Source organism: Aplysia californica, unplaced genomic scaffold (assembly GCF_000002075.1).
Source record: "Aplysia californica isolate F4 #8 unplaced genomic scaffold, AplCal3.0 scaffold00131, whole genome shotgun sequence".
Lineage (NCBI taxonomy): Eukaryota > Metazoa > Mollusca > Gastropoda > Aplysiida > Aplysiidae > Aplysia > Aplysia californica.
In genome coordinates, this window is record NW_004797401.1 from 127,087 (window position 1) to 146,010 (window position 18,924).

Consider the following 18,924-nt stretch of genomic DNA (forward strand, 5'->3'; position numbering starts at 1 on the left):
AACTGAAGACATGAGAATAGGAACGGGGAAGTTAGCAAAAGTGAGAGATAGGGGGGGGGGGAGGAGAGCGAGGGAGAATGGAGGCCGGGGAGGAAGGCATGAAAAAGGAAAAAGCGAAAGAAAATAAAGCCGGAATTTGAGACCGACACCGATTTGCGTTGTTACTGCTGCCGACTGTACTACACACTACACAACAATATTCACCGCGAAATTAGAAATTTGACGGAGTAGAGAGGTGGTTGACGGCTGTGATTGATTTGGTTTTGAGTTTAGGACCAGTTGTAAGTCTTGATATCAAGATCTTGAGGTATTGTCTCTGAACCAATCTCTCATTCAAAGATTAGCAAAAAGCCTGACCATGTTATTGACGTAAAATTTTGTTTATGTGTCGTATTTGAGCCCAGACCTCGGCTACTCAGACTGTCAACACTCAGCAGATTCTGTTTGACTGTGACGTCTTTGTCTTGGGCACCAATCAGCAAACCACTAGATTCTAATATTATAATACAGCATTAACTGTTCTAGATTATTGTTCTCGATTCTAGGTAGAGAACTTATCCATTTAACCTTTTAACACCTAGAGCGGTGTTGCACGGAGCCTATCGATTTGCACCTGGAGAAGCATTGCTAGGCGTATCAATCACATTGAAGCTACCTAGCTACAGCAAGCACCTAGCACACCTCTGTGATTAGCCCAAATATAGATGATGTATTTCCACCATCTATTTTTGACGTCTTCCGGGGTCTCCCCCAAGACTCTTGGGTTTCCCTCGCCAGTAGGGCCTAAATGTTGACTAGATCTCGCCGAGTTTGTTTTGTTTTTGTCTTAATTTGTGGTTATCGTAACAATCTCAACAATTCTCGTTCCATAAATTTACCTTCTCCTCAAAGTTGCATGCACACACCCACACACAGCCCAAGCAGTCGGCGATGAAACCTAGTGACGTAGTCCATCGCGCGCTAATACGGGATGCCCATTACGGTGAGATCTTTTCAACTGATGAGGGAAGCCCTTGAAGAAGACAAAAATAGATAGCGGAAATACGTCATCTATATTTGGGCCAATCACAGAGGTGAGCTAGGTGCTTGCTGTAGCTTCATGTGTTTCAATTGCTGAATGAGAATGCACGACACTGCCGTATTAAAATGCATTTCTATGATAAGGTCTAGGATTATTGTCCGATTAGAATTGACTGTAGATGAGACTGTATAGTATCTTGAAAGTAGATTTATTTATCTTTCTTTGAGTTTTTGAATGATCGAAATTGACCCAGAAAATGGAATAGTCAGTGTAATTTTGAAAGAAGGCTAATTATGATGAAATGGAGGGTGCAATGGAGTTGAAACTTGGGCAAATCCAAGGAAAGTTTGAAAGTACATTATGAAGATCCAACCTATGAAACGATCTTGACCAAACAAAGACACCCTGAAAGTTCAAAATAAGAGGAGTAAATGTGTTTTTGACTTGATGAAATTGATAGGTAGCAAATGAAAAACCCTGATATAGTCCGATAGTCACAATTATTATAATGGGAGAAATAAATTACTTGCCCATACTGCACTGCAACTGAAACTGGCTCTTTGGAAGCAGTATTCTTTTCCGAATATAGATGCCTTTTCCCAAGATCATTTTGCTAAGAAAATTATTTTTAAGTAGTTTTTAAAGACATAATTAATGTTCAATATTTTTAGAAGATTTATTGTATTGACAGTTATTTCTATTTTAGTACCGGTATGTATGCATTATTGTTGCTAGTCTTACTGCATGTGAGGTTTTTTTCCATGTAAACTTTTAAAATTTGTACCCCATTTATTAATGCGCTTTGAACATTTTTTAGAAGAAAAAAAATTGCAGGGGTGAGCAGAGTTATTTAAAATACTATAGAAATTCATCTTTCTCCTTTTCTCCTTTCGTTTATAAGTCAGAAAAAAAAGGAACAATAAGATTTAGGGGAATGAAATTGATAAAATATGGAAAATTCAAGTCACAAATAGATCGGAACATTGGTACTTTCTTTTCCTGAGTCCAACTATTTCTTCTGATGGAGGTACATATAATATACACTTTGGTATATATATGATCAATAATACATCTGTTATATTGTAGTAGCTCTTATTATACCCGATAGGGCTGTACCCCGGTAGCAAACCCGCTCGTGCTCACAAGCCCCTAGTTCAAGTCACAAGCCTCAAATCACTAGGTCAAATCATCAAATCAAATCACCAGCATGATAAGTTGAGTCTAGCGCAAACTGTAACCTCCTTGGTCTAGTCTAAACTTCAAGTCCACAGCAACTAGCAATCCGCGAAGCCACTCGTGTCAGGCCCCCTCATCATCCCCACCCTGCTTGCAATCCGCGAAGCCACTTACGTCAGAAAAAGAGAGGGGGGGAGAGTGAGAGATCTCGCCCACAGAGTCACTGCGCGGCGTGGCGCTGTAGTTTACTCGATTAATCGGAAGCCTGCGCAAGCCTCAAGTCCCGTCCGCTGCCACAGGCCCCACAATTCACACAGTACTGATTTGCGCTAGGCTTAGAGATTTGCCCCAGGACAAGCTCCAAACCTGACCTGCTGACTTGTACTGTCTCGATACACCGAGCGAGCGGCACCGGCTCGATGGCGTAGGACCGTCTTGATGGCGACAAGACAGTCCGATGTGTTCAAACAGCAAGACAGTACTGTTCGCTGTGTGAACTTTGAACCGTGGAGGAAGGGAGAGGCAGGGCTTGTTTTGGTGCAAGGCGTAGAGAGCTGAAGTTATTTTTAACTTCCCGCCGTTGATCAGCTAAGCGAATGGATAAGTGAGAGGGAGCGTGGTATTGTAGTAACAGAGACCTAGGTTTCTGGTAGTAATAAGAATAAGTTGACTTAGATTACCCTAAAATGGAAAACTCCAGGGGTCGTTGTGATTGGCTTTTGTATCGTATGTATGTAACCTATTTTGTAGATGTGTTACACTCACAGTGACATAATACAGAACATTTAGGAGACGGGCTAGGCCTACTTCAACCCAATGTCAGGGCCAACCTGGGCTGAGAGGGAACAAGGCCCCAGCAGAAAGACGGAGGTTCTCAGTAAAAATTTCTCCCCATACGGGAATCGAACTGAGGTCTTTTGCGTGCGACGATGAAGCGCTTGGCTCGTGCACATTAAAAATAAACAGGCCTTAACATCATAAGAATAGCCGATCCAATATTAATTTTTAAGTGCATTGAATAGAGCTTTTTGTTTTTTACAACCGAACTATGAAAAAAAACAACCGATCTTGCACTTTTGGTGCAAGCCTCTCAACGCAAATAACCAGAGAATCTATAATATGTACTGAGCGCACTGCCACGAGAGTTCGCGACGTCACGACACAGTACAGCAGGACTGTCCGCGAGTCACAACTCACCGGAAGTTCCCTCCGGTAGCAAGCGGGAGGCAAATCAAACCACAAGCCTGCTCGCAAGACTCTAGCGCAAGACTTCCGCTGCTTTACAAGCCTTCGATTAACCGAGCAGAATCCAGCCCTAATACCCGACCAACTTAGGTTTCCTTGCTTTATCTCTGATCTTCGTCTTTCCATTTCAGATGTTTACAGTCTTTGTTGACCCTGCTGCAGCACCAACAGACAAGCGGAGACAATGCATAACCAAAGCCTGTCAAGATATCGGTGTCAATATTGACTTCGTTCCTCAACGGGTTGAGAGAACTATATCATGGTGTCCTCCACTGAATGCTCCTGTAAGTTATTAGTCAATTTGTACTCTCTTTTGACCCTAGGTGTAATGAATTAATTTCTCACATCTAGCACATGTATGTTCTCCTGTATAAGCCGTTGAATCACTACTGTGGAACTCGGATTCAACGAGAACTCGGATTCAACGAGATGAGATAGATTCCCCGGGTTTTTTTCGTCTTTAAAATCAATAAAAATAATCTGGATTCAATGAGGTCGCTTTCAGGGTGAACAGCCCTCGCAGACGTGGCGCTCCTTTTTCTCCCAGAACGAACTTTATCTATTCCAGAAAACCATCTATTGCACCTGCATCATGAACCATTTTTCACTTAGCCGATTGCATGTGATCAATCAGCGGCCTTTTTTCATACCAACACATGCGTTGTTGGCACGCGCACGTGTCTACTCTATAGGCCTAGTGTGTGTCGGGGTCGGATGGGCGGCCTGCACACGTGTGGCTGTGTGTGCGTGTCGGGGAGGGAGGGGGGGGCACTAGCAGTCCGGGCGTTGAATGTCGCAGATACAAATGCGTCACACTCACAGTCCTTTTCCCCCCTCGGCAACTGATCATTATAACAACAGTAAGCTAGTCTTGATGTAGATCTACGTAATGAATTGTGCACTGATCTATGGAATCAAAAGTTGCCGTATGTTAGGCTCTACACAGCTACCCAACTTTTTGGTAAACAATCGAGATGACACAGGCGTGTGCATTTGAACGAATCTGTCTTTTTTTTACACAGCTCATAATATGCAGGCATTGCAGGCACTACTTGCGACTTCTTTTTATACATTACTTGCTCAGTGCCTGTATTTATCTACACAAAACCTCATGTTTGCTATAACGAACACTCGGATTCAACGAGATTTTAGGTCAGGCCCGGCGACCTCGTTGAATCCGAGTTCCACTGTATACCCCTGAGGAACTGGCAAAATTTTTAAGCTGCAATAAATTTTCCCTAGCAAGATGTACCCCCTTAGGTTAGGAGATCCACCAAAGTTTACCGAAATTGTTAAGGTCTTGAATATGTTTAAAAGATTAAATCTGTTCATAATTCATTCACAGCCGTCAGCTTTGAGTGACATCCAGCAAGAAGTTGTGGCTTTGCTGGAAGCAGAAGAAGCAGTGAACATGATTTTTGCACACATGCAGGTAACACCAACTACTAACTTTTGAACTGTGCAGTAGTGTTGTTTTGGGGTTTTTTTTTATTTTTTCCACCCTTTAAAACTGTTTTATTTACAATAATAATGGTCTTTTAGTGGGTAAGGATATGAGTTTGAAAGATTGCAATTTGACGTTAAGTACTATGGGATGAGTATTTTCTTTTTACTTTGTGTCTGGAAAAAAAAATTAAGTGACAAAAAAACTGACATAGGAAAACTATTTTGTGTCAAATAATTTCATCTATAATTTTATATAAATATTTTCAAGAGTATGCAAACTTTATGTCTCTCAAAATTTGACTGTTTCATATTTTCATTTCTACTTTGGGTTCTTTATACTAATTTATTTGTATTTGTTTAAGATTCTCTCTTTGTTACCTTTCTCTTATAACAAGTCATTTGGAGCTATGTTTTATTTATTTTTGTCCCGAATAAGCATGCAATATAGAATTATACTATTTATATCAAAGCTTCCTCAGGGAGACTGAAATAATACTCTAGACGTTTGAAATGTTTTACGTTAAATTTTAACAATAGGTATGCCTTACGCTCTTTGTCAAAACCCACACCTAAATAGGAATGGTAATGCACCCCCAGTTTGGAACCCATTAGATGGCGAAAATTGCTGTTGGTGTATATGTTTAGTGTCAAAATCCTATTTTCATTGTATTGTCAAAGTCAAAGCGAACTCATTTGCGATGTCAGCAATAGTAATATGCCTCTTTATTCCACAGCTGAAACAAGGTGAAGATACTGATGACATTTCTTTGACCAAATGGGTGGAGTCACTCCAGAGTGCTCTCAGTGGACAGAATCTGACTGTGATCATTATTGGCCTTTCCAAGTATTTCCGGTACCAAAGTTTTTCTTTATAATTGTGTGAATTCTTAAGAGGTTTCTGGGATCCTTGAATCAATATAAAGGCCTTGAACATCTTTGACTCACTGGAAAAATGGAAGGCAAAAGAGGCAAAGGTAGACCTAGACCAGCTTAATTAAATAACTTGAAAAGATGGGTGACAGTGGAAGACCAGGTTAATGTATGTTTTCTTGGAAAGTCTGAGAGGGAAATGAATTGCGAACCATAATGACTGATGTGTACTTCAAATCTGGCACTCGGTGATGATGAGGAGGAGGATTCTTAGGTAAGCCTCATACATTTACCTGTTGACGCTACCAATTAAGTTAAAGGACTTTGTTTGGCTCCTTGTTATTGTGAATGAGATTGAAAAATAGCTTTGAATATGTTTGTTTTTATACGTTCCTGTTCCTTACACTCCAGATCAAAAAGTGGGTTCTTCCACACCCCTGATCTTCTGGTAGGAAAGATCTACACCTAGCCTTCTCAAACAAGGGCGAAAAATCTCGGAGGGCCCGTGTGCAAGTTGCACACGTTAAAGATCCCTTGGTGGTCTAAAATCGATAAGAGTAGGCTTCGGTCGCCACCCGGGCAGAATTCAAAATTTCCTACCAACTGAAAATATTAGGTGTGTCCCGCGCGCTCATATGACCTTATGCAGTTGCGAGCGCCGTAAAACACTTTACAAAAACAAAACAAAAAGTGGGTGGGATAGAGCACCTTGTTTTCTTAGATGAGAATGGAAAATTTAGAGGTTTTAGGTACACATTGTGGAATTGAAAGACACCTTTACTGTTGAAAGCTGGATGCTTTATCTGGAAGCGAAGGTAAAATCTAAATTAGTCCCCACCTGAAACGGAAGAAATGTTTGTTTGAAGGTAATAGTTACTACTACTTTTTTTTATCGTTAAGCACATATGATTTTGTGGATCGTCAGTTAATCTTCAGCAAAAACTTAGATCTTACTTAGGGATCAAGTATGCAATGGGTTGAAGAACCTATAATTAATTAATGACTCCAGAAATCTAGTTACAGAATGCAGAGATAAGAAAACAGTCTTTGTATGCAATGCTTGTTATTTGTACAGTTTGATAGGTTATTTAATGAGCCCCTTGTCTCTGAGAACTTTACAATATCTGCTATGCTATGCAGTTAACTTTTAAAGATAATTCTAAATTGACTACAAATCACTTAAATCAAAGAAATTAACTAACGCTTAGATCATGCTTGTGCAGATGCTTGGCAGTTTACAATCATGTAATGTCCCATAAACTTATCTTGGTATAATGAGATATTGCCCCTTGCCTTCTGAAGTCATTATATCTAACTTTGAACATGTCAAGACTTTTGTTTTTGTAAAGTGTTTTACGGCGCTCGCAACTGCATAAGGTCATTTGAGCGCACGGGACACCCCTAATAATTTCAGTTGGTAGGAAATTTTTGAATTTTGCCCGGGTGGCGGCCGAAGCTTACTCTTATCGATTTTAGACCACCAAGGGATCTTTAACGTGCTCAACTTGCACACGGGCCCTCCGAGATTTTTCGCCCTTGTTTGAGAAGGCTAGGTGTAGATCTTTCCTACCAGAAGATCAGGGGTGTGGCAGAAAGACAGCAGTAAGGAGGAGCCAAGGAGTAGCAGTAGAAAGGCTGCAGAAAGAGTCAGGAGCCCAGAGGAGGGGGCAAAGGAGGTGAGGGGGTGGGGGCAGAAAGTGGGAATAAAAGCAGACAACAGGACATTGCTAGAGAGCAGGAAAGGAGGTGAAAGGAGACAATTTTAGAGAAAAAAAATTTCAGGGGTCGCTACCGGGATTCGAACCCGGGACCTTTGAATGAGAGGCCAACACCTTAACCTCTAGGCCACAAGAGCCCCCCTGTCAAGACTTGTCGCTGGGGGTATAGTGAACATTCTTGTGATATCTGTGATGCCAAATAAAACATAAGATTAAAACTATTTTCTGTCTTTCTCAGTAAACGGAAACTGAATGATAGACAGCAGCATAGAGAGTTGGTGACAGGGAAACCAAGCAGAGGAAGGAAAAAGGTGACCCCGGCAGGCCCGTGCATCTCTACTGAGGACGCTGAGGAGGTACGTTGTCACTCCTTTTGAGGCTTATCAAGTAAAATTAACTGCTTTTCGTCGCTGTGGAAAGCTACAGTAAAAAATTACAACTAGCTTTTCAATGGTAATAAATAAAATCTCCCCCCCACCCCACCCCCTTGCATTTTTTTTTATCCTCATGATTAAAAAGTTTTCTTGTGATCCTATGTTTGCTTGATGTTTAAAAAAGGCGAGAAATGGTCCAAAAAATATGAAATTTTGTTTTCACGTTTTTTCTCAGGCTTTTGTGGATGTGCAGCTGTTTACTGGCTGTGTCGTTCAAGATGTTGCAGATGATGAGGAACTTGCTGCTCAGCTGAAATTTTACACAAAAGCTGTGAGGGATAAACCCGCCAAGTAAGACTGTCATCGCCACATGCGTTTTTGTGAATAGAACAAAAAACATAGGGTAAAGTCAGTGTAAAAGTATGATGATAATAATGTTAATTCAGTTAAACATGACTATAGCGGCACCCGCTGTAGGGACCTTACCGGAGTCCCCCTTTTTTTTTCTATATATGTAAACTCAATTACTTATGCTTGGATTTAACAGGACAAGGAAAGACCCAAACTTGGATACAGCGGGAGAGATCAAGCAAGCTCTAGCTGGTGGGTGGGGGGCTGCAGGCGGGCTCCGAACAGGCTGTCTGCGGTGCGGCGTTGTGATCGGCCAGTCCAGTGATGAGTGAGATTGGGGCTGGTGGCAGAGAGAGATGATGTGGAGACGGAGAGACACGTTACATGAGCCGCTCCAATAGTGATGTGCCATAGCCCTAGGCCAGGCCAAAAAGTAAAAGAAGAGGAGAGCGTGTAGTGTGTGATTCCTGATTCATTGGATTGCAATCGTTGATGCTCAGGCATACGCGTGCATCCTCTTAACCGGTTCTACAGTTCCGCAGTAGGCCTACCAGTACGATAGACAGCACAAGCAACAAGACCGAGGTAAAGATAACTTCCATCAAAGAAGAAAGGAAATGCTGCTCACTCAAACTCAAATTAAAAGGCCGAGATAATCAACAAAGTCGATAATAAGAAAAGAAAGACTAAATTCTTATCTAAAACGCAAATGTTATTGGTATGGAAGGGAAGTAATCATTTGGATTTTAATTTAAAAATTTGGTCTTTCCCCTTTGCATTCCTTTAATTCCATTAGCAGGAACTTACCTTCAGCCGGATTTTTCTTCTGGGACCAAAAGTCCTGCTGTAGTCATGTTCTACTGTAATGATGTTTATAATAATACAGATCATTCAAAAAGCGCCCACTCCTGTACAATACAGCTCCATGGGCTCTACAATACCATCTTCTTTACTAAAATAAAAATACATGTCGTGCATGAATATGAAAGTGAACATATTTGACAACGACTTCTGTGTCAAGACTGATGACAAGTCTCCTTCTCTTTTCAGCTTTGTGCAGTTTTTTTATGTCTCGATAAGAAATACATGAGACTGCAAATCCCCCTCACTCCGAGTGACTCGGCATATGGTACCACAACTTTTACCGCAGCTAAACACCAGAGCAACTACTTTATAGTGACTGGATTGTTTATAAAAATTGCTCTCCCCTCCTTGTTTCTTCCAGAAAGAATAGGTTTGAAAGTGCGTTCTCCTTCCTGGATGAAGGAACGAGTGGTCTGAGTGTGAACAAGTCCGGCCAAGGTCTAGCCAAAGTGTGGAAGCATCAGCTCATGCAGTTCAAAAACTTCAGTGCTGAAATGGCAGATGCAGTGATGAACTCTTATCCATCTCCTCAGTTGCTGCATCAGGTAAATGAAGTCACTGTCACTGTCACTGATCCCCTAATCTGCAAGGATCGTACGGGTGCTGTATGACAGAGAGCCAAAAGTGGTGAACTCTTATCCATCTCCTCAGTTGCTGCATCAGGTAAATGAAGTTACTGTCACTGATCCCCTAATCCGCAAGGATCGTACGGGTACTGTATGACAGAGCCTCATCAGGTGCCTCCACTTTTCTTGGGATTTTTTTTTGCGAGCGCCTGAGTTTGTGCGAAGGATTTCCCTGTCCACTCCGCAATGTTGTCAGTCCACCTGTTGTCAGTAAATGAAGTAGAGACCTGTAAATGTGAACACACTTAGTTTGTATACTCTCTTTTTAATGTAGGTCATGTAGGTGGTTGCTCCTTCTTTCCTATCAAATATCTATCTTCCTTATCTCTCGTCCTTCTTTTTTGTGTATGTTACTCTCTTGTAACACCTCCAATCATCGGCACTTAGTATAACCTAATTGTGTTGCAAGTGCTGTAAAAAATCTCACTAAGATATCTTTCTAAGACATTTTGTTCGATCCCCTTTCACTTGTTTAGTCTCCCTGTCAAGGTTTCAGAAACGTGTACTTGTGGGCTTCAAGATTGCACAATGGGCACTTTTGAGATACATGGCAATCTCTACTCCTTATTTTAGTTCCAAAGTACTGACTGTGAAGAAAAAAAATAAATAAGGAGTTCAAATGAAGTCAACTTTCACTGCAAAATAAGTTGGAGTTGTGTCTTGAGAATTTTGAATTTGCTAAGGCCAAGGGGTCCTTGACATCATAGTTATTTTATAAGTCAAAAGTGAAGAATTAAGATCACAGTAGAACTAATGTAACTTGGTCACTTCTCTTTGAACTCTGTGCTCGGTCGTTATTGTCCAAGATGGCCACCCATTTTCAAGGAGAAAAGTGGTTGTTTTAGACAAGTGGACATTATGATATAAAAAGACGACACAAGGAGGGAAGTGGTTGTTTGTACCCGTGATTTTCTTTGACAGGTAGCCATAGGAGCAAGTTCAACTGGTATTTCCTTGCCATACCACTTTAAAGCCATCCCCTGACCAGGACATAGATCATTTCCCCTCTTTTCAAGACAAAACTAACCACAGTACTAGACAATGTTCCATCACTACGTTGCCAGAGACTGACAAAACGCCTTTTTTGTTCTTCGCAGAAGTTTCGAGATAAAGAGGGGGGTTTTTTTTGTGTGTTAGTGTTAGCGTAACCTTTTAAACGAAAGGCGTTGTTCGTAAATTTGAATTTGAATGTATTTTTTAAAATAGTCACAGTTTCACTTTGATTTTTTTCACACAAGTACGGTAACTGATCAGGCTTTTGATTTAGCAAATAAAAAAATTTGGCACCGAAAAGGAAAAAAGGCGTTTTGTCAGTTTACAGCAATATAGTACAGTTTGGTGCTTAGCTGGTCAGTTCCCAATACAGTGGTGTCCGCCTAACAGCAACGCCCTCCATCAATGGAGTGACCAAATTTCAAATCTGTTTTGTTATCTTTGTTCTCTACCAATTAAAATATGTACATTGAAATGTCACTGGTAAGCTGCATGAAACTGGTAATATTATATAACTTGTGTATGTAATGTATATATTTAGTATTTCATCCTCCTACACTGTGTTATCAAAATACTGTCCCCGTCGGATTATGCGATTGTGCGGCCGCGTTTTTTCGCGTAATTCTGCAGTATTTGCATAATTTTGGATTCCCGGCGTTTTTTCACTTTTTTTTTTTTTCATTTTTCACAAAGTAATACAGTGAATGCCGGTTTTAAGCACGGTCTTCAGGAGAAAGCATAAGCGTGCTTAATGCCGAAGCGTGCTTGAGTGCGTGGTAGACATCGTCATAATCCAGAGAGTTTTAGGTTGAACATTTATTAAGTTATTACACTTTGTTCGTAAGTAGTGGTCGCGCAAAAGTGTGCACTGTCATTTTTACCCGCCATGGTAGTTTTTGTTTGTTTCTTGTGTTTTGTGGTCGAATGAGAAAGGAAAACTTAATTAAGACGGCCAGTCACGATACAGCACACAAGGCCTACGCACTGCCTGTGCGCACCACTGCCCGCTGTGCCACATTCATAACACTGCCTTCATCCCACCTCGCGCATGATACATAATCAGGATTATCGGATAACGAGGGGCAAAGGTGAAACTGCAGCCAGCCTCCTTTTCTCATCTCCCCAACTCTTTTTGTGTTTTTCATCTGTGTGTAGCTTTGCCCTAGGCTAAATCCTATGTCCATGCCTGCGGCTGTGTGCATCTCTCTGCCTTCCTCTCCCCTCGTGTGGTGTGTTTCTCCATCACTTGGTTTCTTTGTCTTTCTCTTACACACTCACTGCTGCAGTATAGACTGTGTTTGAACTTTGATGGGTCATCATGCAAGTATTGACTGTCTTGTAAATGAAGCGTGCCTGAAGCTGAAGATACCGTGCTTAAAGGCGTGTGGTGGGATTTATATAGCAAAAATTCGGTAAGAGCCGTTTAGCGGGCTTGAGTCCGAAACGTGCTTAAAGCCGGCACGGACTGTATTATTTAACGCCTCGCCATGTGACTAAAGGGAAGTAATCACCGTAATAAATCTCATTTAAGTGACAAGTTGGTTGTTTCCCTTGTTAGGGGGTCTTGGTTAATGGTTATGGATTAGGAATTTTGTTCCTTGAACATGTTGCATTTTTCAATCCATCAAAAGTTGTTCTCATGTCTGCTGATGTTTCATGTTTGACAGCTGGTGTCCCTGGTTTTAGTGATGTGCTAGCATCAGAGGTCCAGATGTCCTTTTTTGTTTTTTACATTTTACTTAAGTAGTCTCCGCCTAAACGCCCGCCATACAAAAGCACAATCTGCTCAAACGCACGCTTTCGTCATCTGATGGGGTTTTTATTATATAATTTAGACGTACAAACGCACGGTCACTCCCTGTAAACACACGCTCCGATCTGCAAAACACGCCGACTGCTTCCCTTGACTAAGGGAAATTTTCACCACAAACTACAATCTGCATAGCTTGTGTAAGACAAGCTTAGAAAACCGGATATTTGGCGAGACTTTCCCTCACGCCGAACAAAGAGAGTGATGGACAGCGTTTTCACACCCAACGTTCCACAGACACATATACATAGGTCTAGGACTGGTCGGTGAAATGTTGGGGGTTTGGGGGGCAGAAACGTTATTTGATTGGTTACTGGACATGCATCTCTTTGAGAGAAGGTTTCTGACTGGTGTTTGACTGCGTGTAATGTTTTTAGTTAGTTAGACGTAGGCCTATGATGAGGAACACGAGTGAATGCTTGTTCATGAATTTACGGTCAGGGTTGGTCGCTGTCATCTCTAAGGGGTAACTATTACCAACAATTTCCTTTTATAGGCTATACGTTCCCGACATTTTATGGTGCATTCATTACATCAAGTCTGTCTTTCTGCAACCCCCCCCCCACACACACACACACACCCATTCAATGCCTTTGTAGTCTTCACCGCAGTCGGGGAATCTTTCACAAAACAGTCACGTGTCGTCACATTATCGACCCACAGTGACCCCACCCCAAAGGGAGGTCACTAGAATAACAAGGCAATGAGATGACTGCGTCCCTTCCTCCCTTTGCTAAGGCTCATGTAAACGCACGCTCCGAATAGACACACGCTAAGGAGCCCTCCCAAGCAGCGTGCGTTTAGGGTTGATTTTTGTCTGACTGATGTATATTGTTTTCTTTCCAAATACGCAACAAATTACTGATACTGGTATGTTCTGTTTTCAATTTTTCTGTACATAATACATGAAAATTCTTGTTGAAGAAGTGCAAAACATGTCGCGAATGGTTTTACGGTAACTTGCATAATGTTTGCATAATTTTGCATTTTTCTTGCATAATTTGGCCTTCTAAATTTGCATAATTCTGCGGGGACAGAAAATAGCAAGGCAGAAAATTTTTTTAGGTAAACAGAAGTTGACCATTGTGTGACTAAAAGAAAAACTTTTTTTTCTAAAATGTAGAAGAGCTTTCTTTCTTGTTAAGATAAAGTGTATGACTGTCCACATCCCATGCTCATGGTCTTGCAGAACCATGATGGTCAGAGTACGGTATGCCCAAATATCATGACCTATTCTCTAGCAATGACTTACAGCTGAGCGGCTTTTAGTTTGATACAAAACATAACCTCTCGCTTTATTTATAAATGCCTTGGAAATGTTTTGAAATTTTCTCCAAGAGAATACAACTTTGTTTCATAATTATTACATAATTATTTCATAAGTTGAAGATTAGTTTGGAGTTCGTACCCTCTAATTTGATTAGTCCACTTCAGCTTTGTCCAAATAAATACAGCCAGACCTGTCCAAGAAGATGACCACCCATTGTTATGGAGAAAAGTGGTTCTCTTGGATAGTGACATCATAAAGTTGAAAAAAATGCATGGTGGGAAGTGGTCATTTATAAAATGATTGTCTTGGACAGTTGGTCATTGGAGCAGGATCAACTGTACATTATGTTCTTGTAACAATCATCATCATCATTGCTTTTCTCACCCTGCACCAGGGTACAGGCTACAAACAAACACTTTCCACCTTTCTCAATCCTGGGCCAGCCTCTTGATGTTATTCCATGTCTTCCCACTTTTCTGTACATCAATTTCTGTGTTTCTTCTCCAGGTTCCATGCGGTCTTCCCCTTGATCTTTTACCCTGTGGATTCCAATTCCGCTCTTTTTTTGTTATGTAGCTGCCTGACTTCCTGAGAGTATGTCCAATCTATCGCCCCCACCTTCTTCCTACCACTTTGTATTGTTGTAACAATACCAGTGACTTAATTTTTACTTTTGTTTTTATTTTATTCTCTTTGCTCAGACTTGTCAAAGCTGTAGTACTGCTGAGGCAGAGAGGCTGATTGGAGATATAAATGTAAGTACATCTAGTTGTGCACAGTGAGGTGGTTAGATATAAAAATATTAGCTCAATGTGCACACTCAGGTGAGAATGCATAAAATGGTTTGATTTTGATGCTAAAAGTCTTGACAGTTGTTTTGGAGCTGGAATGTTTGATGCAATTCCTTGTAGGTGCCTTTAGAAAGTGTCTTGACTAAAACCCCATAAAACAAATATTAATAACATTTCATAAAAATTATGTCTGAGCAAAAGAGTCTTTGCCATAAATACTGTAATATAGGATGTGAATCTATTGGGATGTGCCCATTTGAGGTGGGGTCATATTTGCTTACCATCTGACACCAGGGTTATTGTTTTTTCTTAGACAGTTAAAGGTCAGAAGCATGAAACTGGCCCAACTAGTCTTGCTTCAAGTAGTTTCAATCCGCCTCTGCCATAAATTAAATTATTTCGTGTACACTTACATGTCCAAAGCTCATGAATTTTGCTATGTGTCTAAGACTTTCCGTTACTTTAGGCTGAGCACCTGATCTTTGAACAGTTCAGTTCTGTTTTAAATTGATTGCTTGTAGTGTCTGCATGTAATATAGATCATGTTACAGTAAAACCTTGATAACGCAAACTTCATGGGACCACAGTATTTCGTCTTGCAAAGTAATTTTATCTTTTAATACTTTTATGGGAAATTGCAATGTAGGGACTGAAAAAAAAAGAGGGGTGGGGGGGGAATTTGAAATCCTTTCACGGTTACAGGAATTTCGTGTTGAACAGCTTTGTGTTATACAAATCTACAGTACCAGAAATTGGAAAGGGCCTCCTAAAAAAAAAGCTTTCAAAACACCAATATGATTAGATAGATCTGTACAAGAACAAAAACAAAGTTATTGTTAGTTCATGGACATGATTTTTTTCACTTACTCCCCTTGGGTGGGGTAGGAGATGTACTATAGACTATACTACTAGGCCTTGTGCAAGGCAATTACTGCATTGAAATGCTCTCATTAGTTATTTGTTTTTTTGTTTTTGTAAAGTGTTTTACGGCGCTGCAACTGCATAGGTCATATGAGCGCGCGGGACACACCTAATATTTTCAGTTGGAAGGAAATTTTGAATTTTGCCCGGGTGGCAGCCGAAGCTTACTCTTATCGATTTTAGACCACCAAGGGATCTTTAACGTGCGCAACTTGCACACGGGCCCTCCGAGATTTTTCGCCCTTGTCCGAGAAGGCTAGGTGTAGATCTTTCCTACCAGAAGATCAGGGGTGTGGCAGAAAGACAGCAGTAAGGAGGAGCCAAGGAGTAGCAGTAGAAAGGCTGCAGAAAGAGTCAGGAGCCCAGAGGAGGGGGCAAAGGAGGTGAGGGGGTGGGGGCAGAAAGTGGAATTGAAAGCAGACAACAGAACATTGCTAGAGAGCAGGAAAGGAGGTGAAAGGAGACAATTTTAGAGAAGAAAATTTTTCGGTCGCTACCCGGATTCGAACCCGGGACCTTTGAATGAGAGGCCAACACCTTAACCTCTAGGCCTCGAGAGCCCCCTCATTAGTTATAATATTGTAGGGAATACAGTGGAGTCCGGCTGAACCAATCACTTAATTCGTAAAATAGACCAGCAGTAAACCAAAAGAAAAGAAAATCCCCAATTTTTTCTTTCTATCAGAGCGATCTCTCTTGACTGAGAACCCGAGGGTCCTGCAGATTCCAGTATAAGAGGACTCCTATACTTTGAATCCAAAATCTGCCCATTTTTGTAGCAGGTCTCATGTATAATTTGGCGGAATTTTTGACTTGCTAGAGAGGGTGCAACATGTGGGAAATCCAGCCCTAATCGGACATCAAAATAGTTTCTTGTCTTCAAGAACTGTTAGTTGGTTTTGGGGTTTTTTGTTATTATAGTAGAGGGTTTTACGGCTCTCGCAACTGCATAAGGTCATATGAGCGCCAAGGGGTGGGTGTCAACAGAGAAGTCTTTACAGGGAATCAGACTTAGACTGCTCACCTCTCTAGCTTCAACAGCACAAGGCCTGCTTCGACTATCAAGGCACCCCAAAATAGCAGGTCACAAGGGAGTGACAAACATACAAAAGAAGTAAAGGAAAATGACTATAGTAAGGCTGTCCCCGAAGGATTATGCGTTTTTTCGCGTATTTCTGCAACATTTGCATAATTTTGGATTCCCTGCGGGTTTGTTTTTTTCATTTTTCACAAAACAATTAACCAACGCCTCGCCATGTGACTAAAGGGAAGTAATCGACGTAACAAGTCTCATTTAAGTGTAAAGTTGGTTATTTCCCTTGTTAGAAGATCTTGACTTTATGGTTAGGGGTTAGGGCTTTTGTTCCTTGAGCATGTTCTATTTTTCAATTTAAAAAATCAAAAGTTGTTCTCATGTCTTCTGATGTTTCATGTTTGACAGGTGTCCCAGGTTTTAGTGAAGGGCCAGCATCAGAGGTCCAGATGTCCTTTTTTTTTTTTTTCCCAATTTTTCTTTCCGCTATAGATCTACAGCTGAAAGTTACAGAGATTATATTTTTGGGTTGTTTTTTTTCTGACTGATGTGTATTGTTTTCTTTCCAAATACTCAACAAATTACTGATACTGATATGTTCTGTTTTCAATTTTTCTGTACATAAAACATGAAAATTCTTGTTGAAAAAGTGCAAAACATGTCGCGAATGGTGTTACGGTTACTTGCATAATTTTTGCATAATTTTGCATTTTTCTTGCATAATTTGGCCATCTAAATTTGCATAATTCTACGGGGACAGGTAAGGATCAGGGAAAAAAAAAGCAGCAGTTCCCTGTTGTAGATCAGGCACAGTTATGAGCTTGACATGAACCAGCCCATTTACAATTCTACTATGCTTGAACGAGATATGTCCCCCCTTTGGGAATGGCCTAAAGACACTTCAGTCAGTGGCACTGCCCCGTGGGGGTGTTAGTTGTTTTATTGAGATTAGTCTAATATGTTTAAATCCTATACAGTATTGTCTCCTTTTGTTGGGGCCTATCCTGGCGTGCGTATAATTATAGGGTACACTTTAGGACTTCAATTATTGAAAAATCACATATATATTATATATGCGAGTATGGTACATGTATGTCTTTGCTGTCTTGTTTTTGTAAGTGCACTTGCAAGACAATAAGGTTACATAAGTATCAAAGATAAGAGTTGTTACAAGACTGAAAGAGGAGAGATAAAGATGATAGATGTTTGATAGGAAAGAAGGAGCAGACCTCACCAGAGCACCCGCCAACCACCCACTTCTATGCTGTCCACAAGAAATGTGTTCATCAATTTGTTTTCTTCACAGGTCAGACGAAGTGCAAGTGTGATTTCTACCAACAGGAAGATTGGAAAGGAACACGCCAGACGTATCCACAAGTTCATGACCTCAACTGACTCTGAGGAAATTGTGAAATAAAATCTGATCTTTGATTTAAATTTATTTTTCCTTTCTCTTTTTTTTCATCCCTTGATCCCCCTTTACTCAGTTTGGTATAACCACCAACAGTTTCTTCAAATAACGTTCCTGTGGGAGGGCAGGGTCTCTTGCCTTTAGGTTGGGGCAGATCACAAGCCTATTAAAATGGTACTCAGATTGCTATTCGTATTTATTATAGTAGAGGGTTTTACGGCGCTCGCAACTGCATAAGGTCATATGAGCGCCAAGGGGTGGGTGTCAACAGAGAAGTCTTTACAGGGAATCAGACTTAGACTGCTCACCTCCGTGGTTCAACAGCACAAGGTCTGCTTCAACTATCAAGGCACCCCAAAATAGCAGGTCACAGGAGAGTGACAAACATACAAAAGAAGTAGAGGAAAATGACAATAGTAAGGATCAGGAAAGAAAAAGCAGCAGTTCCCTGTTGTAGATCAGGCAGTTATGAGCGTGACATGAATCAGCACATTTTCTACTGCACTTGAACGAGAAATGTCCCCCCTTTGGGAATGGCCTAAAGACACTTCTCTACAGTTTGACGTCGTGTTCTGGGGAAAGGCACTTTTACACAAATTTTCCCACTTGACTCAATACTATCAGGGATGGACATTAAAATAAATACAGAGGTGCTGCCTCTTTAATAACCTTTCACTTTCACTTTCAGTGTTGCAAGGGGCATTCAATCTGTACAATTTCATTTTACTTTTATTTTTCAAAGACAGTAACGAACGTGAAAGTAACACATGATCCACCCATGGCTTCCTCCTAGTCCCTCAATAAACTATAAGCTCACTTGGTAGTACAAAATTTTACAGAGTTATTACATTATTTGATTTGTTTTTGTTTTTGTATATGTGTTTTAGGGCGCTCACAACTGCATACGGTCAAATGAGCGCACGGGACACATTAAACATTTTCAGTTACTAGGAAATTTTGAATTTTTCCCGAGTGACGGCCGAAGTCTACTCTTATTGATTTTG

At 40.8% G+C, this 18,924-nt stretch overlaps 1 protein-coding gene across 2 annotated transcripts; it reads left to right on the forward strand.

The window, feature by feature from the left end:
- The first annotated feature begins 192 nt into the window (after nucleotides 1–192).
- On the forward strand, nucleotides 193–17,947 carry LOC101851342 (crossover junction endonuclease EME1). Of its 2 annotated transcripts, none has more exons than XM_005096529.3 (9): nucleotides 193–281; nucleotides 3,574–3,726; nucleotides 4,788–4,874; nucleotides 5,623–5,741; nucleotides 7,715–7,832; nucleotides 8,086–8,201; nucleotides 9,427–9,610; nucleotides 14,466–14,519; nucleotides 17,816–17,947. In XM_005096529.3, the coding sequence occupies exons 2-9, from the start codon at nucleotides 3,574–3,576 to the stop codon at nucleotides 17,924–17,926; spliced, it is 942 nt and encodes a 313-aa protein (XP_005096586.1). In that variant the 5' UTR covers nucleotides 193–281; the 3' UTR covers nucleotides 17,927–17,947. The 2 variants fall into 2 exon arrangements, with proteins under 2 accessions (XP_005096586.1, XP_005096587.1); XM_005096530.3 differs by having other exon boundaries at nucleotides 212–307; nucleotides 17,816–17,944.
- Nucleotides 17,948–18,924: the final 977 nt, after the last annotated feature.

Coding starts and splice junctions, on each gene's coding strand:
- LOC101851342 (XM_005096529.3), top strand. CDS start 3,574: ATGTTTACAGTCTTTGTTGACCCTGCTGCAGCACCAACAGACAAGCGG. Junction 3,727..4,787: donor GTCCTCCACTGAATGCTCCT/GTAAGTTATTAG, acceptor ATTCATTCACAG/CCGTCAGCTTTGAGTGACAT. Junction 9,611..14,465: donor CTCCTCAGTTGCTGCATCAG/GTAAATGAAGTC, acceptor CTCTTTGCTCAG/ACTTGTCAAAGCTGTAGTAC.